This window comes from Euleptes europaea, chromosome 4 (genome assembly GCF_029931775.1).
Source record: "Euleptes europaea isolate rEulEur1 chromosome 4, rEulEur1.hap1, whole genome shotgun sequence".
Classification (NCBI taxonomy): domain Eukaryota; kingdom Metazoa; phylum Chordata; class Lepidosauria; order Squamata; family Sphaerodactylidae; genus Euleptes; species Euleptes europaea.
The window spans coordinates 7,169,228-7,192,883 of record NC_079315.1 but is presented as its reverse complement, the minus strand read 5'-3'; the positions used below and the strand labels follow the sequence as shown (position 1 = coordinate 7,192,883).

Here is a 23,656-nt window from a genome sequence, read left to right as displayed (position 1 = left end):
TGAGGAGTTCTGTCCTCTCTTCATCTCCTGTTACAATTTCACTTTCCGGTCCACGCAATGGGCTTATGTTGTCCTTGTTCTTACTATTACTCTGTACATAGGAAAAGAACCCTTTTTTGTTGCGTTTAGCATCTCTTGCTAGCCTAAGTTCATACTGAGCTTTAGCTTTCCTAACAGTCTCCCTACAAGCACTAGTTATTTGTTTACCCGCCGACAGGTCAGGTTTCTTTTTCTTTTGTCCTTACCTCCTATATAATAGGACTGCCTGGCGAGGAACCACTGTATTACAGTTGAAAAAGTGTGCTCTAGTCTTGTTTACGGTGCAATAAAATGCTGTTAGTGTTTAAGAGGTGTTACTACTTCCTTGGTTATTATTTCTACTGGCGCATGGCTACCCCTCAGATCAGGGCAGTCACTGGACAGGTTTACTGCTATAGCGGCAGACCTCCCACCCATGATCTCTGGACTCCTACAGCTGTTCAGTGGAGCAGTGGAAGAAGCAAAATGAAGAGAAAGGTTGTTTATGCATGGGTATTTTCACTCACGTTCGCCCCGGCCTGTCTGGGTTGTTCCCTGGAGTTATGCATGAGTTTCCGCTCCATTAGAGATGACCTCGCTGCCAGCCCTCCCAAATCCCAGACCTTCCCGTTCTTCTGTTAACCCGATTCTTCCCTCTCCCCTGAGCTCAGCCCGCTTGAAATCCCCATGCATAAGGCAAAGAGCAGGACATCCAAGCTTGGTTTCTGTCACAGCCAAATTACAAAGCAGTGTGTAAAGGATTCAAATGCTTCCTGCTTCCTTGGAACTATTTCTGAGCAGAAGAAAGGCTTTTTAAAAAATGAGGTTTGGATTTCTCCTCCCCACTCCTTTCAGATTGCTCCGTTTTTTGTTTTTGCTTCTTAAAATGCTTTTTGATTTGGCAGTTGGGTTTTGTGGGGGATGTTCTTTCACAGTAAGCGCTACAAAGTAAGGCAATTACAAAGCAGCATTTCAAGGGGCGGGGACTTGATTTGAGCTTGGAGACTGCTGGTGCATAGATTCCCAATGGGAAAGTGTGGGTCCAGTGAGCAAAGAACCTCAGGTAAAACTCCCATGCATAAATAACCAAAAACAGCAATGCAGCAACACTGCAATATCCTTTCCAGTTATGTACCCAGAAGTGACATCACAGCATCACATTAATGCTCTAGGAGTTTCCTAGACCTCTATGATAAATGGGAAATTCCTGCCCCTCGGCCAAAAGCTCCCAGTGACCCCAAAAGCTCCCTCGGGTACTGATGGGTGGATCTAAGAGGATTCATGGGTTTACACCTGGAGAGGTGGTTCTTCAGATACGTGGACTCCAGGTCATGAAGATATTTATTAAATAATCATTGCGTTATGGGTGAATCTGCTAAAATCACAAAACTGGCGATAACTAGCTTAGCCTGATCTCAAGAAAAGAAAAGTGTATAAACATTGAGGTCTATCAACCATTTCTTACCTGAATAAATGTGCAAGATAATTAACCAATGGAACAAGCCGTACAGTACAGATGAGGAAATCACGTTGCCTTGTGCATTAGCAAAGGATACATTCGAATGGTGCCTGTTCTTGTCCCGATCGCCAGAATCTTCTGAACCGGGTCAAACGCTAAGGCAGTGGGCAAATACGGAAACCCGTGGCGAACCGTCTACAAGAGGGGAAAAAGATCGCTTTGAAGCATGGCCATGGTAGCACCCCACCGTAGAGCAATGTTTCATATTCTAAGCATGTGTGGTAGACAAAGATCTGGATACCCCAAAATAATTAAAAGGCTGACAACTTTTAAAATTTGTTGAACTAATTGACCGTCTCACTTTTTAACAGTTAAAATTCACAAATATTTATGATACTACGCATCAGTGTAGATCAGTAGTTCCCAAACTTTTCGGGCCACTCCCCGCCCTTGGTTCCACAAATTCAACCCCAGCACCCCCTACCCTATCCTATAAAAAGCATTATTCAAAATAGGGGTTTGCATGACGCACTAAAGAAGATAATAAAATACAATTTCAAAAGAGTAACAATTAATTGCACATCTATTCAAAATCAAATTAAAACAGTTTAGTTGAAATTTATTCAACAAAACTGATGGACTTGATCCAGTGATACCAGCTCTTCAAAGTCTGGAAAAAAAATTCTGATAGTTTTTCCACCAAATTTGCCAGCATGGTGCCATAGCTTGATCTATTGTACATTAGTGAACAACACAGTTGAAGAGGCCACCTCTAGCGCGCCCCCTGCTGCCCCCTTGCCTTTTAATGCCCCCCTTAGGTAATGCCACCGCTCCCCAGGGGTAGGGTTGCCAACCTCCAAGTACTAGCTGGAGATCCCCTGGTATTACAACTGATCTCCAGCCAATAAAGATCAGTTCACCTGGAGAAAATGGCCACTTTGGCAATTGGACTCTATGGCATTGAAATCCCTCCCCTCCCAATCCCCGCCCTCTTCAGGCTCCGCCCCAAAAATCTTTCGCCGGTGGCGAAGAGGGACCGGGCAATCCTACCAGGGAGTGGTACTGCCCATTTGGGGAACCACTGGTATAGATGCTCCTTTAGGACCCCACATTAATAGAGTTGACAAATGCCCGGTTATGGCAGGCAATTGCCCGCAAATTAACGGGGCTGCCCGCCGCCCCACAGCTGGCCAGTGGGCAGAAGCAGGTCAGCTGAAGGGGGGTGATCCATGCGGCATGATGACATCGCTTCCAGGTTTACCCCCCAAAAGCGCAGGAATCGAGATGGGGACACTCTAGCATTCTCCCCAAAACTCTATGCAAACCATAGAGATTTGGGGCAAGTGCTAGAGCATCCCCCTGGCATCGAGCCAGAAGTGACGTCATTGCGCAGGGACGCGGATCGCCACCCCATGTACCCACCTCCCAAAAGCTCCCACCGGTTGCCAGGAGGAACCTGGCAACTCTGTTCTCCAGAGATGAGGGGGAAGGTTAATGGCATGATTCTTATTCCTTTTTACTGGTGAGGCTATGAATAAATACATCCACAAAACACCTGGTCCAAACAGGGGCTTATCAGGAAAACACATTCAGAGATGGGGAGTCCCCACAAGTCTAAATTTATTCCCAGCCACCGGTACCTTTTAATGCATACACAAAGGGACATGATTGCCTCGATTTCCTGCCAAGAAAATAGGAACTAGTGAATTGAAGCTGCCTGTGCGCATAGATCCAAGGATGCTTATAAATAGCATGTGATTACCTCATTCCCTTCCCCTCCTCTTCCTTGGCAATTCAAACCTACACATGTGCACCAGCAGTGCCAGGCAGCAGTGGAGAGATTGGAAGGTGGCATAGGTAGGGACAAAGTGAACCAACCTATGGGGGGCTGTGTCCTGACCCGAATAGCCCAAGCTAGCCCGATCTCTAGGGTTTCCAACCTCCAGGTAAGAGCTGGAAATCTCCCGCTATTGCAACTGATCTCCAGCCGACAGAGATCAGTTCCCCTGGAGAAAACGGCCGCTTTGGCCATTGGACTCTAGGGCGTTGAAGTCCCTCCCCTCCCCAAACCCCACTCTCCTCAGGCTACGCCCCGAAAAAATCCTGCTGGTGGCGAAGAGGGACTTAGGGTTGCCAAGTCCCTCCAAGAGGGGCTTAGGGTTGCCACCCAGGCCACCCTCCAAAGCAGCCCTTTCTTCCCAGGGAATTGATTCATGTGGGATGGAGATCGTTTGTAATTCTAGGGGATCTCCAGGCCCCACCTGGAGGTTGGCTACCCAAGCGCTACGAAACCGATTCCCTTAGTAAGGACAAAGGGACTGGCCTGCCATAGCTGCTGCTGCTATGGTTGACAACCTAAAGGTGGGGAAGGGTTACCAGGTCCCTCTTCGCCATCTGCGGGAGGTTTTTTGGGGTGGAGCCTGAGGAGGGCGGGGTTTGGGGAGGGGAGGGACTCAGGAGGAAATGGTATCTTAGGAAAGTGGGCTCACTGGCATACCTGCAGATCTCTCTCCCCTCCCCAGGCTCTACCCCCAAATCTCCAAGAAGTTCCCAACCCAGAGTCAGCAACCCGAGCCGTTGGGGACCCAACCGTCAGCCCCTCCTAGGGTTGCCAGCTCCGGGTTGTCCGTCTTGGAACTCTTTCAGACACTCACAACAGAATTTCATGTTTGCACATCTCACGCTTGGATCCCTACGAGTTATGTTCCAGCGGGTAAGGATGATCTTTGTTTCCCCACAATCATAGTGTTAGAAGGGACCACCAGGGCCATCTAGTCCAACCCCCTGCACAATGCAGGAAATTCATAACTACCCTCCCCCCCATGCCCCCAGTGACCCCTACTCCATGCCCAGATGATAACCAAGATGTGTTCCATCTCATCAACTGCTTAAGGTTATAGAATCAGCATTGCTGACAGATGGCCATCTAGCCTCTGCTTACAAACCTCCAGGGAAGGAGAGCTCACCACCTCCTGAGGAAGCCTGTTCCACCGAGGAACCACTCTAACTGTTAGAAAGTTCTTCCTCATGTCTAGACGGAAACTCTTTTGATTTAGTTTCAACCCATTGGTTCTGGTCCGGCCTTCCGGGGCAACAGAAAACAACTCGGCACCCTCCTCTATATGACAGCCCTTCAAGTACTTGAAGGTGGTTATCCTAGTACCTGGAGGTTATCCTAGTACCTGGAGAGTACAACTTTCCAGCGGCTTGTACTATCAGAAGCCTAAAGAACTGTTATGGGGTTGAACAGCCTGGATTGCTTGGAATGGGTAAATTTGCCTAACATGTTGTCTTATGGGAGCCAGGGACATTTGTAAAAGAATTTAATGGTTCTTCTCACTGAGAGTGGGTGGGTAATCTATCTCAGCAGGTAATTTACCTGGAGGAGTAAGTCTGAAACCTGTGCTCAGCAGATATGTGTGGGGGGAAAGCAACCTTTCGGTTTTGAATGTAGAAGGAATGAAGCATTGAGAAACTGGGATTTTCTAGAAACAGCAGTTCGAAACAGACAAGAGCCAGTGACCTCTAAAGGTAGGGTTGCCAGGTCCCTCTTCGCCACTGGTGGGAGATTTTTGGGGTGGAGCCTGAGGAGGGCAAGGTTTGGGGAGGGGAGGGACTTCAATACCATAGAGTCCAATTGCCAAAGCAGCCATTTTCTCCAGATGAGCTGATCCCTATTGGCTGGAGATCAGTTGTAACAGCAGGAGATCTACAGTCACCACCTGGAGGTTGGCAACCCTAGTTGCCAGGTCCCTCTTTGCCACCAGTGGGAGGGTTTTGGGGTGGAGCTTGGGGAGGGTGGGGTTTGGGGAGGGACTTCAGTGCCATAGAGTCCAATTGCCAAAGCAGCCATTTTCTCCAGGGGAACTGATCTCTTATCGGCTGGAGATCAGTTGTAACAGCAGGAGATCTCCAGCTACTACCTGGAGGTTAGCATCAAAAATGAAGCAACCAAGGCTATATTACTGTCTATTTTTTTTTTTAGAAGAGAGACCTGGCAACCCTACTTGGGGATCAGTTGTAATAGCTGGAGATCTCCAGCCACCTCCTGGAGGTTGGCAACCCTAGGGCTTACCCAACTGAGAAGCCCTCAGCAAAAGGGCACCCACTGAGCTTCTGCCAACCTCCAGGTGGGACCTGGAGTTCTTCTGGATATACTCCTGATGTTCAGACTACAGAGATCAGTTCCCATACTCTCACCTCCCCAGGTACCACCTGCAGATCTCCAGGATTTGCCAAATATATGCAGGTGGAAGGAGCTGGGTATGTTTAGCCTGAAGAGGAGAAGACTAAGAGGTTATATGATAACCATCTTCAAGTACTTGAAGGGCTGCCATACAGAGGAGGGTGCCGAGTTGTTTTCTGTTTCCCCGGAAGGTCAGACCAGAACCAACGGGTTGAAATTAAATCAAAAGAGTTTTTATCTAGACATTAGGAAGCATTTTCTAACAGTCAGAGCGGTTCCTCAGCGGAACAGGCTTCCTCGGGAGGTGGTGGGCTCTCCCTCCCTGGAGGTTTTAAGCAAAGGCTAGATGGCCATCTGTTAGCAATGCTGATTCTATGACCTTAAGCAGATGATGAGAGGGAGGGCATCTTGGCTATCTTCTGGGCATGGAGTAGGGGTCACTGGGGGTGTGGGGGAGGAGGTAGTTGTGAGTGTCCTTCATTGTGCAGGGGGCTGGACTAGATGACCCTGGTGGTCCCTTCTAACTCTATGATTCTATGATTCCCAGGCCAGAGTTGGCAAGTGCAACCCTAAGAGCAGAGTAGAGGAAGCTGGTGCTCTTTAATTGCTAACTTGCTGTGGTAGTCGACTGAGGAGAAACAGGCCGTTTCAATTTAATTAAGGAAATGGACTAGAACAGAGATGGCTGCCTGCCTTAATTATAGTATACAACATTACAGAACCCTTAAAGAAATTACGGCGTATGTGCACTTATGTTGCAGCGGCAAATGATGGCGGTGGGACATGGGGGATAAATAAGAAAGTGGTATAATGCAGGTAAAATGAAATAAATCGTCCATATTAATTGCGATCCGGGGTTTCAAGATGGCTCATTCTTGGGCACAGAGCAGAAATGAGGGTGGGACAATTTCCTCCCCCCTCACATCTTCCCCTTCTGTTGAGGTCGGCCCTGGCCTTTTGCTTCCAGCTTTGCCACCAAGTTGTTTACATGATTAAACTTTTAAACGGCGTGCCGCCGCCGCCCCAAAAGGGAATTGTAATTCTGCAGTGAACCAGGAAACGTCGCAGGCAGATAATTTTTTTAAAGGAAGCGAGGAAGAGGCCAAGAAACGAATGTCACAATGTGCTTAAAATATCTGGATAGACAAGGCACGCAGAGAGGCAGAGGGCAAGGAAGAAACCCCAACACCGATCGAAGATGTGCGCCCATCTGAGAAGCCGCTGAAGTTAGTCGTGATAAGGCGCTCACTTTATATGGCTTGCCTAAAATAAATGATATGAAAGCAAGACTATAATATGTAATTACTCCCAGAGGGGCAGCTGGTTCTCTAAGGTCTCGGGTACCTAGGAGATGCTTTCAAGACAGTGACATTCAGTGTATTTACACAGATACCATCTAAGCCCCGCGGCACAGAGCGGTAAGCTGCAGTACTGCAGTCAAAAGCTCTGCTCACTAGGGCTGTCAATTCAGTTCGGTCCGAACAGAAAATCAACCGAATTCTGCTCGATTCGGCGCTTTTCTGTTCGGACGGATCCGAACTCAAAACTGGCGGGTAACCGGGGGGGCCGAATTCAGGGAGTTCGCGAATAAATCCGGCAAATTCGGCCGTCAGTAAGCAGGCGCGGGGTGCCCTTTAAACTGATCTGCGCCTCCCGGCCGGGAGGCGCAGATCAGTTTAAAGGGCAGCCCGCCCCCCTTCAGGGGAGCCCGCTGAAGAGGCGCGGGGTGCCCTTTAAACTGATCTGCGCCTCCCGGCCTGGAGACACAGATCAGTTTAAAGGGCAGCCCCCCCCCTTCAGGGGAGCCCGCTGAAGAGGCGCGGGGTGCCCTTTAAACTGATCTGTGCCTCCCGGCCGGGAGGCACAGATCAGTTTAAAGGGCAGCCCCCCCCCTTCAGGGGAGCCCGCTGAAGAGGCGCGGGGTGCCCTTTAAACTGATCTGCGCCTCCAGGCTGGGAGGCGCAGATCAGTTTAAAGGGCAGCCCCCCCCTTCAGGGGAGCCGGCTGAAGAGGCGCGGGGTGCCCTTTAAACTGATCTGTGCCTCCCGGCCGGGAGGCGCAGATCAGTTTAAAGGGCACCCCGCCCCCCTTCAGGGGAGCCCGCGCCTCTCCAGGGGAGCCCGCTGAAAGGTGCGGGCTGCCCTTTAAACTGACCTGCGCCTCCCAGCTGGGAGGCTCAGATCAGTTTAAAGGGCCCCCGCGCGCCTTCAGGGAATCCCTCTGAAGGCACGCGGGGGCCGAATTTTTCCCCGAACTCTGGATCCCCCCGAATTTCCGGGGATCCGAAGCGGGGGAGTTCGGACTTCGGCACGGCCCGAATAAAAACGGGCTGAATTTTGCCGAATCCGAACTGTACCGAATTTTTTTTTGACAGCCCTACTGCTCTCAACCTGAGTTCGACTCCACCCACAGTATGCAGATATACCCAGTGAGAATCTGGTGGTGGCGATTAATCATAGAATCATAGAGTTGGAAGGGACCACCAAGGTCATCTAGTCCAACCTCCTGCACAATGCAGGAAATTAACAATTACCTCCCCGCCCCGCATCCCCAGTGCCCCCAACCCTCCCCCTGCCATGCAGGATCCTACAATCAAAGCACTCCCGACAGATGGCCATCCAGCCTCTGCTTAAAGATTTCCAAAGACGGGGACTCCACCACCCTCTGAGGCAGCGCATTCCACCATCGAACAGCCCTCACCGTCAGAAAGTTCTTCCTAATGTTTAGGTGGAATCGCTTTTCTATTAGTTTAAATCCATTACTCCGTGTCCTAGTCTGGAGCAACAGAGAACAAGCTAGTTCCCTCATCAACATGACATCCCTTCAAATATTTAAACATGGCTATCAAGTCTCCCCTGAACCTTCTCTTCTCCAAATTAAACAAACCCAACTCCCTAAGTCTCTCCTCATGGGCATGGATTCGACCTTTGACCATTCTGGTCGCCCTCCTCTGGACACTCTCCAATTTGTCAACATCCTTCTTAAATTGTGGAGCCCAAACTGGACACAGTATTCCAAGTGAGGTCTGACCAATGCAGAATACCGTGGTAGTATTACTTCCCTTGATCTAGACACAATGCTCCTATTGATGCAGCCCAGAATTGCATTTGGCCTTCTTAGCCGCCATATCACAGTGTTAACTCATGTTCAGTTTGTGGTCCACTAAGACCCCCAGATCTCTTTCACATGTACTGTTGTCAAGCCAACTATCTCCCTTCCTGTACCTGTGCCTTCAAGTCGCAGCCAACTTATGGGCCATTTATGCAGGGGTATTTAGTTCGCAGTCCCTGCTGGACTTCTTCAAGGCTCCCTTTGCATTATTCGTGATTTTACCGACCTTCAGAAGTGACTTCGTTCTGGCCTCATTCTTCCCTCGCAGTTCTAGGATCCTGTTTTAGGACAAATTTAAATACTGCTTCGAGGCAAAAGCGACGCAAATTCCCTCCAGTTCCATGCATCGCTCTTAACTTCGGGTTTCTCTCCCCACACCCATTTTGGTTTCTCCCTACCACCTGTCTGTCCCTCCCATCCAACCCCTTCCCTCAAAGCAAAGCACAAAAGAAGGGGTTAAACCTTCATGAGATGTGCAGGAAGACACGGAAGAAGCCTGCAAAGGTTGGAAAGCAGCTCCCGGCAGGCAGCTGTTGAAGAAAAGTGGGAAGGAATACCCAGCAAAAGAAGACACAGTCCCTTTAAGAGCTCACCCGCCCCCTCCAAGTTAAGGGCAACAAGGCTGCATTTTCAGGGGGAGGGACTCAGAAGCTCTGTGATTCACTTGGGATGCAAAACTGATCACAAGGTACTCCTGGAATTGGGAGGCGGGGAGCCCTCATGCAAGAAGAAGAAGAGTTGGTTGGTTTTCATATGCTGACTTTCTCTACCACTTAAGGGAGACTCAAACTGGCTTACAATCACCTTTCCTTCCCCCACAATAGACAACCTGTGTGATAGGTGGGGCTGAGAGGGTTGGGAGAGAACTGTGACTAGCCCAAGGTAACCCAGCTGGCTTATTGTGTAGGAGTGGGGAAACAAATCCAGTTCACCAGATTAGCCTCCACCGCTCATGTGGAGGAGTGGGGACTCAAACCCGCTTCTCCAGATCAGACTCCCCTGCTCCAAACCACCACTCTTAACCAATATGCCACGCTGGCAGCAACTGTGCAGTAAACCAAACTGTGCAGCAAAGCAAATGCAAATTTCCCCTGAATAAATGACCATGGCGACCCTGTAGGGTTTTCAGGGCAAGAGACGTTCAGAGGTGGTTTTGCCATTGCCTGCCTCCGCACAGCAACCCTGGACTTCCTTGGTGGTCTCCCATCCAAGTACTAACCAGGGCCGACGCTGCTTAGCTTCTGAGAGCCGATGAGATCAGGCTAGCCTGGGCCATCCAGGTCAGGGCAATGAGAATGTACTGGGAGGAAAAGAAGGGAGTTATTTAGGGTTGCCAGGTCCCTCTTCGCTACCAGCAGAAGGTTTTTGGAGGGGAGCCTGAGGAGGGCGGGGTTTGGGGAGGGGAGGGACTTCAATGCCATACAGTCCATACAGGAATTTTTCCTTCACTCTCTAATACAGAAGTTGGAACAGGAAGTCTCTTGATCTGTCCTCCAAACCTGGCAATTTGCAATGCTTGAGCAGTGACTCTCGAAAGCTCATCCCTGCCAGAAATTCTGTTAGTCTTTAAAATGCTCACATGAAGCTGCCTTCTACTGAATCAGACCCTTGGTCCATCAAAGTCAGTATTGTCTACTCAGACCGGCAGCAGCTCTCCAGGGTCTCAGGCAGAGGTCTTTCACATCACCTCCTTGCCTAGCCCCTTTAACTGGAGATGCCAGGGATTGAACCTGGGACCTTCTGCATGCCAAGCAGATGCTTGAGCCACATATCCTGGACTCTTGCTCTTTTCTGCTATGAATCCTTGTGAGGACCCATCCGTCTGCATTTAGTTCTGACTATGTCTCCTGTGGCTCAGCAGCAGAGCTATCTGCTTGGAGGCAGCGTGGTGTAGTGGTTAAGAGTGGTGGACTCTAATCTGGAGAACTGGGTTGGTTTCCTCACGTCTCCACATGAAGCCGGCTGGGTGACCTTGGGCAAGTCTCCGAACTCTCTCAGCCCCACCTACCTCACATGGTGTCTGTTGTGGAGAGAGGAAGGGAAGGTCGATTGTAAGCCGGTTTGAGACTCCTTAAAGGCAGAGAAAATCGGGGTATAAAAACCAACTCTACCTCTTCTTTTTCTTCTTGGTGCGCAGAAGGTGCCAGGTTCAATCCCTGGCACCTCTGCTAAAGGATCAAGCAAGAGGTGACATGAAAGACCTTTACCTGTGACCCTGGAAAGCTGCCGCCACTCTACGTAAACAACACTGACCCTCATGGATCAGTGGTCTGATTCAGTATAAGGCAGCTTCATATATTCATGCAAGGGCTTCTCACTCAGTTTGTGATCAGCAGGCTCCAGGGTACCCGAGAACGGCACAATGAATTTTTTGGATCTGTCCCTCAGTCCTCAGCCTGGTTCTGGAGGCTAAGGGTTTTTTGACCTAATACACAGTTTGATGTGACATCACCCCATGGGTCAAGAATGAACTGGTGCTTGCACTGGGGGACCTTTGCCTTGACCTTTACACAGTTTGATATATACGCATTCTTAGAAGCCCGGCATGTAACAGAAAGTGAGACATGGGAGCCATGTTCTAGTAAATAAGGAATAAATAACTTTACAGGAAGCTTCATTATACTAGGAGGGCTTTTATGTATTTTTCTACTGTGCATTATGACACTATATTATTAGGCTGTGTACTAGATTACCATTCTATGTCTAGGGTTGCCAACCTCCAGGTACTAGCGGGAGATCTCCTGCTATTACAACTGATCTCCAGCCGATAAAGATCAGTTCATCTGGATAAAATGGCTGCTTTGGCAATTGGACTCTATGGCATTGAAGCCCCTCCCCAAACCCCGCCCTCCTCAGGCTCCACCCCCAAACCCTCCTGCTGGTGGCGATAGGGTTGCCAGGTCCCTCTTCACCACCAACGGGAGATTTTTGGGGCGGAGCCTGAGGAGGGCAGGGTTTGGGGAGGGGAGGGACTTCAATGCCATAGAGTTCAATTGCCAAAGCGGTCATTTTTCTCCAGGGGATCTGATCTCTATCGGCTGGAGATCAGTTGAATTAGCAGGAGAACTCCTGCTACTACCTGGCAGTTGGCAACCCTAGGTGGCGAAGAGGGACCTGGAAACCTTTTCTATGTCTGACCACTGAGGAAGGCCTTTTTTAGACCGAAACGCATTTGGTCCTTATTGGGTCCTAATTTGGTCACTGTACGATTTTACATCAAACGTTTGCATGTATTTATTGACTATGAAAGATGTGCCTATGTTATAGGCCTTATGTTTTTAACTTTACTGTGCACCTTTCAGTGCCGGATTAACGTATAAGCTAAACAAGCTATAGCTTAGGGCCCCACTCTCTTGGGGCCCCCAAATTTTTTAAAAGGAAATAATAATTGTTTCACTATTAATATACTTCTTCTTAATTGTATTTCAGTTCAACAATTACTTTGATAAAATACATATTTTGTTATGTGCAAATGGCTTTAGATACCTATTAGGTCCATAAATTACCATATAGCATATATTCAACACAAAAAACAGCGACAATTTGTTGTTGACAAAGGACAGCTGGACATATAAAGGGCCCCATTACCTTCAATAGCTTAGGGCCTCATCAAACCTAAATCCAACCCTGCACCTTATTAAAATGTATACATTTGTAATGTTTGCATTTTCTAGCTCAACCTCTTTGGTTTGGATTAAGGGTTCCCCCCCGTCCCCGGTTTATGCCTTTCCTGACTTCTGCAGGCAGATATTGATTGTAAGCTTCTCTCACTGTAGGGCTGATCTGAGTAATTTTGTTGAGAGGCCTTTCAATCATGCTTATATAAGCACTAATTGCATTGGAAACTTTTCCTTGACATCAGATTGGAGTGACTTGATTTGATTTGGGGCATCCGATCAGCCTCCTTTGCTCAGCGCCGCCGCTCTTTCTGCTTTTGACACCATATCAGCGTCAGCATCTGCCATCCAATCGGGTTGCCAACCTCCAGGTACTAGCTGGAGATCTCCTGCCATTACAACTGATCTCCAGCCGATAGAGACCAGCTCACCTGGAGAAAATGGCCGCTTTGGGAATTGGACTCTAGGGCATTGAAGTCCCTCCCCTCCCCCAAACCCCACCCTCCTCAGGCTCCACCCCAAAAACCTCCCACCGGTTGCGAAGAGGGACCTGGCAACCCTAATTGCCAGGTAGGGTTGCCAACTCTGGGTTGGAAAATCCCTGGAGATTTGGGAGCAGCGCTTGGGGAGGGGAGGGTTCAGGGAGGGGAGGGACCCCAGTGGGGTATAATGCCATAGAGCAGGGGTGTCAAACATAAGGCCCGTGGGCCAGATTCTGTTGGAAGAGTTGCAATGTCTAGCATGCAAAGGAACTGAGAAGACCCAGCAGGGGGCGGGCAAGAGGTCAGCTGTACGCTCAGGGCTGTACGGTTAGAGACCTTTCCCCCCTTTTCACACCTCCTATCTGTCCTTAGACTGATATCCTATGGGGACAATTTCCTCTCTCTAGTATCAGAGGAGCATGCCTATTATATTAGGTGCTGTGGAGCACAGGCAGGACGGTGCTGCTGCAGTCGTCTTGTTTGTGACTTCCTAGAGGCACCTGGTTGGCCACTGTCTGAACAGACTGCTGGACTTGATGGGCCTGGGTCAGATCCAGCAGGGCCTTTCTTATGTTCTTATGTTCTCCTTCTTCTCGGAAGTCATTCTCTCCCTCCTTAGCCAGATAGGACAGCTAGGGGCTCTGTCTCTCAGCTTTCCTATCCTAAAATGTAGTTCCCTCAATAAAGGCAACTTTATCTTTAATCAGTGAGTCTGACCTTTCTGTGCATTCTTAGCATGCTCTGCCAACAGATCCGGTCCCTTGAGAGCTCTTACTAGGGTTGCCAACCTCCAGGTAATAGCTGGAGATCTGGTATTACAACTGATCTCCGGCTGATAGAGATCAAATCACCCAGAGAAAATGGCCGCTTTGGCAATTGGACTCTATGGCATTGAAGTCCCTCCCCTCCCCAAACCACACCACCCTCAGGCTCCACCCCAAAAGCCTCCTGCCAGTAGTGAAGAGGGACCTGGCAACCCTAGCTCTTACTCATCCCACGAGCCAGCCGAGGCAGCTACCTTCCCCAGTCCCAGTGTGGGCTGTATGGTCCCTCTTCAGTGGGAGGTTTTTTGCGTGGAGCCTGAGGAGGGAGGGGTTTGGGGAGGGGCTTCAATGCCATAGAGTCCAATTGCCAAAGCAGCCATTTACTCCAGGGGAACTCATCTCTATCAGCTGGCGATCAGTTATAATAGCCGGAGATCTCCAGCTAGTACCTGGAGATTATTAGCAAAAACAAAACAAAGACACCTCAGTGCCTATACCTTGGCGATTTGGAAATTAGCACGGGTAAAAGGTACACAAATGCACAGAGCCAGTTAGCAAAATGCAAATATTAATAGGTGCTAGAAAAGAGAGACAAACAGTGTGAAGCAAATATTCCTAACAACTGTGACTAAACAATTTATACATGGAATTAGTAATTTTACAGGCAAAAAAGTCCTCTTCTTAAATATTTCAAAGATGATCCGTTCCAATGGCATAAGTTATTCTCAGGTATAAATCCAACAGGTATAGATCTAAAATTATATAGATCAAAAGATGGGGGACGGCCGTTTCACCTTGGTTTCTTCAGCCCCACATTATCTCATCCATACAATGGTAATTCCAAAGCCTAGCAAAGTCCATAAAGGTTTAATATTAAGCCACAGCAATGTCCACAAGTTCCCAAATGGGATACTAACGTATTGAACCTTTATGGACTTTGCTAGGCTTTGGAATTACCATTGTATGGATGAGATAATGTGGGGCTGAAGAAACCAAGGTGAAACGGCCGTCCCCCATCTTTTGATCTATATAATTTTGGATCTATACCTGTTGGATTTATACCTGAGAATAACTTATGCCATTGGAACGGATCATCTTTGAAATATTTAAGAGGACTTTTTTGCCTGTAAAATTACTAATTCCATGTATATATTGTAAATTGTTTAGTCACAGTTGTTAGGAATATTTGCTTCACACTGTTTGTCTCTCTTTTCTAGCACCTATTAATATTTGCATTTTGCTAACTGGCTCTGTGCATTTGTGTACCTTTTACCCGTGCTAATTTCCAAATCGCCAAAGTACCTGGAGATTGGCAACCCTAGCCTACCTCCCAAAGCAGCCATTTTCTCCAAGGGAAGTGATCTCTGGGTATCAGTTGAATGCTGGGAGATCTTCACGCCCCATCTGGGGGCAGGCAACCCTTTTCCCGAGCCCCCACTGGGGAAAAAACATTCCATAACATTATTTTTGCCTGCGGCAATCCTTAATAAGAAGCAAGGTCTAGATTTTTGTCCCAGGATGCTTTATTATTACAGGAGACAGGATGTTTTATTATTACTTGGGGTCTTGGAAGACCTCAGACCACCATTTTAGGGTGCCGGTGTCACAGGTACCATTTCTGCCGAAGATAACTAAACATGAACTGGTTATGCATTTAGGATTTGGACCCAAACTGGCTGAAATCCAGGATGAGGTGGTCAAAAGGAAAGTTCAGTAGTAGAAGAAAAACGAGGGGAATATATTATATATATATATATATATTAGAAGTGCTATATAAGAATTAAAATTATTTAAAAACCATTAAAATAGCACAATGGCATTTCTTAAGGTTGATGTCTGTCACCACAAGCCAAACGCTTTTCGGCCTGTATGGCCTTCCTCAGTGGTCTATTAAAATCATATATATATAAAACATGCACACACGTTACAAATATATTTACATATACAGGCAATGTACAACAGACCAGGTATGTAATAGATTGTATATATTACCAATTACACCAATATCTGGTAGGATTGTCTTAGGTTTTTATGCTGGGCTGTATATGTCTCCCACATAAGTCGTGTGCAAGTATCAACCTATTCAAACATAGGCCGAAACGCATTTGGCTTGTGGTGACAGACATCAACCTTAGAACATAAGAACATAAGGAAAGCCCTGCTGGATCAGGCCAAGGTCCATCAAGTCCAGCAGTCTGTTCCCACAGTGGCCAACCAGGTGCCTCTAGGAAGCCCCCAAACAAGACGACTGCAGCAGCACCATCCTGCCTGTGTTCCATAGCATCTAAGATAATAGGCATGCTCCTCTGATCCTGGAGAGAATAGGTATGCATCATGACTATTAAGAAATGCCATTGTGCTATTTTAACCGTTTTTAAATAGCTTTAATTATATATATATATATATATATATATATATATATATATATATATATATATATATATATATATATATATATATAAATTCATCCCAACCTTGGGAACCCAACAGAAGGAAAGTTCAACAGCGCTCATACTGCCTGACACGCAGATGAGCAGGTCTTAGCTAATTAGAAATAACCTTTCCTTAAGTGATCGTCAGTGAGACGCAGAAAGAAGGGCGGCTGGAACTAGACTGGCAATGCAAGCATCGCCATTTCAAAAGGGCATCTTTTGAGGAGGCCAGAGGTAGCATGGATGTAGGAAGAGATCTTTGCATGTAGGAGGACGCTGGCATAAATAACAGGCAACAGAGGGCCAAAGCTGGACAATGAAGAAAGCTGACAGGAAGAAAATAGATTCCTTTGAAATGTGGTGTTGGAGGAGAGTGTTTCAGATACCGTGGACTGCTCCCAAAAACAAATCAGTGGGTTATAGATCAAATCAAGCATGAATTGACCCGAGAAGCTAAAATGACTAAACTGAGGCTGTCGTATTTTGGTCACATCATGAGATGTCAAGAGTCACTGGAAAAGACAGTCATGCTAGGAAAAGTTGAGGGCAGCAGGAAAAGAGGAAGACCCAACAAGAGATGGATCGACTCTATAAAGGAAGCCATGGCCCTCAATTTGCAAGATCTGAGCAAGGCTGTCAAAGATAGGGCATTTTGGAGGACGTTGATTCATAGGGTCACCATGAGTCGGAAGCGACTTGACAGCACTTAACACACACAGAGAGAGACGAACAAGGCATGATTTCAAAACAAAATACAACAAGAAGCTTGGAGACTGTGGGTAGGGTTGCAGGTCTGGGTTGGGAAATACCTGGAGATTTTGGGGGTGGAGTCTGAGGAGGGTGGGGTGAGGAAAGGGACTTCAATGCCACAGGGTCCACCTTCCAGAGCAGCCATTTTCTCCAGGGAAACTGATTTCTATCACCTGGAGATCAGCTGTAATAGCGGGAGATCTCCAGCCACCCCCTGGAGGCTGGCAACCCTAATTGTGGGCAATTTATTCTGGCTTCACCAGAATAAGTCTTTGTTCAGCATGAAGATAAAACAGAGCCTGGGCTGGTACCTAAGGTTGCCAGCTCTGGATTGGGAAATACCTGGATATTTTGGGGGGGCGGAGCCTGGGAAGGGTGGGGTTTGGGAAGAAGAGGCCACACTTGTACCTAGGTTTGGTAACCATTTTAAAGAAGGACCAGCTCAACCCGAGCAGGTGCACAGATGAGCTACTACAACCGATCTTCAGGCAACACAGATCAGTTCACCTGGAGCAAGTGGCCGCTTTGGAAGGTGGACTGTAGGGCATTATAACCTGCTGAGGTCCCACCTCTCTCCAAACCCCGCCCTCCTCAGGCTCCACCCCTCAAACCTCCAGGGATTCCTTACCCCGGAGCTGGCAACCCTACCTAAAAATGATGTTCAAAATCAGCCCCTTAATTAAAAGGCTGGAACACGTGAAACATTTTGGACTGGCATTGAAAACAGAGCAATGTAAGCACCAGGTGAGCCTCAAGGGAAGGGTGTTCCATAGGCGAGGTGCCGCTACTGAAAAAGCCCTGTCTCTGGTTGCCAGCTTACTCACCTCTGACAACAGGGGTACGGAGAGCAGGGCATGTTAGGCAGATCTGAACCAGTGGGCTGGACAATATGGGAGGAGGTGGTCTTTCGTGTGTTCCCCAGTGCTTAAAAGCAGGACAGGTGCAAATGATGCCACTGTTCTCTCTCCAGATGGTTTACAACCACAGGGAGACACAGCTTGAAATCCCTACTCTATCATGGAACAAAAGAACATAAGAAAAGCCCTGCTGGATCAGGCCCAGGCCCATCAAGTCCAGCAGTCTGTTCACACAGCGGCCAACCAGGGGCCTCCAGGAAGCCCACAAACAAAGCGACTGCAGCAGCACCATCCTGCCTGTGCTCCACAGCACCTAATATATTCGGCATGCTCCTCTGATCCTGGAGAGAATAGGCATGCATCATGACTAGTATCCATTTTTACTAACAGCCATGAATAGCCCTCTCCTCCATGAACATGTCAGCTCCTCTCTTCAGACTTTCCAAGTTGGCAGCCATCACCACATCCTGGGGCAGGGAGTTCCACAGTTTAACTACTGCTACATAGGCATGCATCATGAAAGCTGGCTGTGTGACCATGGACTAGTCACAGATGAAGTTACCTTGCAGGGGGGTTGTTATGCAGATAAAATGGAGGAGAGGAAAATGACGCGAGCCAGTTTGGGTTGGGGAGAAAGGCAAGGTATAAATGAAGTCAATAAATAAATAATCTGCCCTTTATTTCGGCCTGGCCGGTCTAAGATCACAGGGAGAATCCCTCCTGGCTGTACCGTCAACCCGAAAACCTCGCCTGGGAGTACATGAGAGAGGGCCTTTTGGGTGGCAGCCCCATGATTATGGAATAACTTCCCCGGGGAGGTGTGCCTGCCCCCCTCACTTTCGATCTTTAGGAAGCCGCTGAAAACGGTTTTATTCAGTACAGTATTTGATTAGTTTAATTTCCCTTACCTCTTGGTAATTGTAAATTGTGGTTTTAATTCGGGGTCTTTCTTATGTGTTTTTGTGTGCTGTTTTTCCAGTTTACATTGTCAGCCACCTTGAGTTCCGTAATGTAGGAAGGCAGCTAATCAATGTTTTAAATAAAGGAACAAATTAAAATAAAATCTAGAAGCCTGCAGACTCGTTTGTTCTGCGTAGCGCGCAGAAAACCTTTCGACGTGACTCCCGCTTCAACAATTTTTTTTTTTTACTATGGCTCTTGATTTCCGTTTTGTTTGTAGTGAGACTTTTCTTGTGGTGAAAGCCGGAGTGCATTCAATTAGCCTTTTAGGCCACCAAGTGGGGCCCAGAATTTCAGTTGGTCTCCAGTTTACTGAGACCGACTCCCCTGGGGAAAACGGCAGCTGTGGAGGGTGGAGTATGGGACATCACATCCCTGCTAAGCTCCCTCCCCAAACCCCGCCCTCCTCAGGCCTCACCCCCAAATCTCCAGGAATTTCCCAACCTGCAGCTGCCAACCCCAGCCTATTACCTTTAGTTTACAAGCGGGAGTAAAGATCAATTCACCTGGAGAAAATGGCTGCTGTGGAAGACAGTCTCTATGGCATTGTGCCCTACTGAAGGAGGAGGAGGAGGAGGAGGAGGAGTTGGTTGTTATATGCTGACTTTCTCTACCACTTAAGGGAGACTCAAACCGGCTTACAATCTCCTTCCCTTCCCCTCCCCGCAACAGACACCCTGTGAGGTAGGTGGGGCTGAGAGAGCTGTGACTAGCTCAAGGTCACCCATGTACTGGAGTGGGGAAACAAATCCAGTTCACCAGATTAGCCTCCGCCGCTCCTGTGGAGGAGCGAGGAATCGAACCCGGCTCTCCAGATCAGAGTCCTCCACTCCAAACCACCGCTCTTAACCACTTCACCACGTTGGCTCAGGCTCCACCCTCAAAATCACCAGGTATTTCCCAACCCAGAGCTGGCAACCCTACTAAAGACCTTCCTTGGATTCACACCACCTGTTTCTTGTTCCCCCTTGAAAGGAAGGAGTTGACCAGAGAGACTTTTTTCCAGTTCTCTTTTCTAAATTCATTTCCCATTGCTGGGGAGAAAGGGAAAAAAGCAGCCAAGAACGGTTCACTATCAGTGAATTGTGTCTGCATAGGAGGGAGAAGCCAAGTAGTTAACACTGCACTTGCGGCGCTGGTGGGTGAAGGAGGGTGCAGCCAGGATTAAAAATGGGAAATGCAAATGTGAAGGAGGCATTTCTTGCTGGAAATGCCTCCACAACAATTACCAACATGGGACCTTTTCTTCCAGTGCAGCCTTTGCCAGTACAGTGTGCCTAATCAGGCCTTATCCCAATGTAATAAAGGTGCCATTTCCCTGGGTTTCTTGTTTATATCCAAGAGTGACATTCATAAGATTTACAGTACCCGAAATGTCATCTCTCTTCAGTGTTCAGCATGAGATCACCTCGATCTTCCCACAGGAGCAGAGCAATTGCCACTCACAGATAGAATGTGGGGTTCACAGCTCACTCAGAAGCACTTAAAATACGGTTTTATAATTAAGTTTTCTTTCAAAAGAGCGGGTTTTGCCCCAGGTTCATCAGAAGCCTCTCTCTCTCTCTCTCTCTCTCACACACACACACACACACTCTCACTACATGTTGCATGCCCCCCTATCAGATCTTCCAACGTTTATCATTAAAGAAGGAGGAGAGCTTTTATATGCCGACTTTCTCCACCACTTAAGGAAGAATCAAACCAGCTTAACAATCACCTTTCCTTCCCCCCCCCCACAACAGACACCCATGTGTAGGAGTGGGGAATCAAACCCGGTTCTCCAGATTAGTCCACTGTTCCAAACCACCTCTCTTAACCGCTGATTTGCCCAATGCTCTCTGTCTGATACAGATCCTCACGCACACAAACTATCAGCCTCCTAGTATTATTAGACTTGGTAGGAAGATCTGGGAAAGGGCCACAGGTTTACACCAAAAGATTCCCCAACAAAAAGTGTCAGTCATTGTTCCACGGAGAGGATGTGGCTCAGCGGTAGAACCTCCGCTTGGCGTGCCAAAGGTCCACAGTTCAATCCCTGGCTTTCTTCTGTTTAAAAGGCTCAGGTGGGAAGGGATGCGAAAGACCTCTACCTGAGACCCTGGGGAGCTGCTGCCAGTCTGAGTAGACATTCAGCTTCATGTGTGTGTTCCCTGCTGGGAAACTGTGGGCAGGCATTTTCCCTTACAGGATCCTCCCACTGATACAGACTGCCTGGTCTTTACTAGTATGCAGCAGAGTAAACTAGCAGCAATGTGGGATGAAGGACCTGTTCTCTCCAGTACCAGAGGAAGAAACCTGTTATATTAGGTGCTGTGGAACACAGGCAGGGGAATGCTGCTACAGTCGTCTTGTTTGGGAGCTTCCTAGAGGCCCCTGGTTGGCCACTGTGTGAACAGACTGCTGGACTTGATGGGCCTTGGCCTGATCCAGCAGGGTTTTTCTTATGTTCTTATGAGGCATACCTCTCCAGGATCAGAGGAGCATGCCTATTATACTAGGTGCTGTGGAACACAGGCAGGAGAATGCTGCTGCAGTCATCTTGCTTGCGGGCTTTTTAGAGGCACCTAGTTGGCCACTGTGTGAACAGACTGCTGGACATGACAGGCCTTGATCTGATCCAGCAGGGCTTCTCTTATGTTCTTATGATGCATACCTATTATCTCCAGGATCAGAGGAGCATGCCTATTATATTAGGTGCTGTGGAGCATGCCTATTATATTAGGTGCTGCTGCAGTCGTCTTTTTTGAGGGCTTCCTAGAGGCACCTGGTTGGCCATTGTGTGAACAGAGAGCTGGACTTGATGGGCCTTGGCCTGATCCAGCAGGGCTTTTCTTATGTTCTTATAACCCTCCAGACAGTGCCTTGGGTATCTTATGTAAGAGCCAAATGTATATGCCATTAGAGCTAGTTAACATTTAACTCAATTCCGAATAACTTTGATTTTGTCCCTTGTTAAGCAGGGCCTGTGTAGATAATGTAACACCCTGTAAGGGTGTCGTCCGTTTCTTTCTCACAGTTGTTCCAAATGGATTTGCGGGGTGGGGGGAGGGGGAGGAACAGGACGGGTTTTGCCTGAGTGGCCTGTTTCTACAGGAACATGAAACAGGCCAACTTTTACCTTAGTACAAGGAAGAGCTAACTGACTGAAATCAGGGTAACTGCAGCATTATTAGATCAACGTATCCGGAGGAACCAGACGGCCTTTTAATCATGGCTTATCCAAGGCCTGAACCCAAAGGCTTCTGAAACCAAGGAAGCCAGAGGGGTTTCTCTTCTCTCTGAGACATTAACGGGACACTGGATAGTGATGCAATAGGAAGCTGAGCTTTTATTCCATTCCCGATCTTCCCTCGTTGCAAATCTGCAATTTTTTTTTTTTGCATGATTAAACATCAAATCCTTTTATTTGCTCTTCTTGGCTTGGGAAAACCAGAGTAATGCAGAATTCATTTTTTTAAACTTCTTGCAATAAACAACAGAAGATATCATTTATTTTATTTTTTACTGACCTGCTTTTGTATTAAATTGGCATATTTAAGTTTTCTAGGCGATTCAATGGCAAAAGGGCTTTTCCCTTTCTGACATTATGAGTTTTAAGAGATGTTTAACGTTAATGATGCCTCAATCAATTGATTTGGGATAGGTCACACAGATTTTAAAGGAAAGGATAGTTTACAGAGAAGGGAAACTCTGTCTTCTTTCCTCATTATTATTATTTTTTTAATCTAACTGGTTAACATTGGACTCCTTAAATCTGCTTTCCTTCCTCGGTGAAATTGCTACAGAATACTCATTCTGTGTCAGCAAATCAAAAATAGACCCCAACTATTTTGCTTCATTAAAACTGTCATTGTGAACATGTGGTTTATCTCTGTATGATTAGTCACAAATGCAGAGCTTCTAGGATTGATTTCCTTACACAAAAAATGAAGATGCTTCTACGGTGGGGGGGGGGGGGAGGACAGAACAAGCAAATTATACACCGAACACCCATTAGCATTCCTACTCAACGATCAGGCCTATACAAAAGAGATTTTAAAAGGGGAAGTCTTCTAGCTCATCCCGGCTTTCAGTTTTAGGCCACAGCTGAATTTCTAATGCAAATGTATTTCACTCAGAATGCCCGAAGAACATAACGCAGCCAGTGTTTGAGGAATGGGAAAAAAAGGACAGACTAAATTATGACTAAGCTAACATTTTCAACCAACACTCGCGCCCTAAAGATGCAACTTACTTTCCAACAATGGCGTATTACAAATGTCGTAAATGTAACTGTCACAAAAATCTTGGACCGAGACATACCCAGATCAGCCCCCTTGATGCTGCAATTTTTACACACTGCACAAGGAAGAACAGAGATCCTTTGCATCCAGCCTCAACCAGAACATCCGAGCGAAGGATAATTTGACACTCCATCATCTAGGCCTCTGTGACTTAGCTCTTGTGTTCGACCTCGCTGGCACTCTACATCTTTAAAGAAGGGGGGGGAAGAACCTTACTCTTACCTTGCAGATTTGGAAATAGTCTGAAGTCAGAGTCTCCTGGATTTCCTCTCTGGGAGTCCCTGGGGTTCCTCCTGTGTGCCCCGGACCACCACCGAGCCCACAGCCGCTGCCGCTGGAACCGCCACTGCTTCCGCTGGGGGACGAAGTTAAACCATCCAAAACTCTCTGGATATTAAATTTCTTCATTTTTGAAGAAAGGAAATCTTAACAAGATTTTTTTTCCCCACGGGGTGGGGGAGTCGCTCACATTTGGGGGGGGGGAGAAGAAAAGAACCGAGCCACAGGGCGGTCGTACAGTCTGTTGCATTCGCCGGAATGTCAGTAGGGCAGCCGACCGTCTGCAATACACGAAGGCTTCATTTTATCAAAATAAAGAAGGTACTCGGAGAGGATTGCCTTAAAGAGAAGGCGAACCCAAGGTATCCGAAAGGCGGTCAGAGGCGGGTAATCACAGGACCCCGTTCCTGAAGGATCCCCAATCTAGAAAACATTCGATTAGCTTCAATTGATCGCCT

General features: G+C 47.6%; 1 protein-coding gene across 2 annotated transcripts in view; it reads right to left on the bottom strand.

The window, feature by feature from the left end:
* Nucleotides 1-23,327, bottom strand: part of STXBP5L (syntaxin binding protein 5L) — a 90,653-nt gene extending 67,326 nt beyond the window's left edge. For both annotated transcript variants that reach the window (XM_056847825.1, XM_056847826.1), the window contains exons 1-2: nt 23,142-23,327; nt 1,575-1,672 (exon numbers count right to left, since the gene is read on the bottom strand). In XM_056847825.1, the coding sequence (XP_056703803.1) occupies nt 1,575-1,672; nt 23,142-23,327 (284 nt within the window). The remainder of the gene's footprint in view (nt 1-1,574; nt 1,673-23,141) is intronic.
* Between the last annotated feature and the right edge of the window lie 329 nt (nt 23,328-23,656).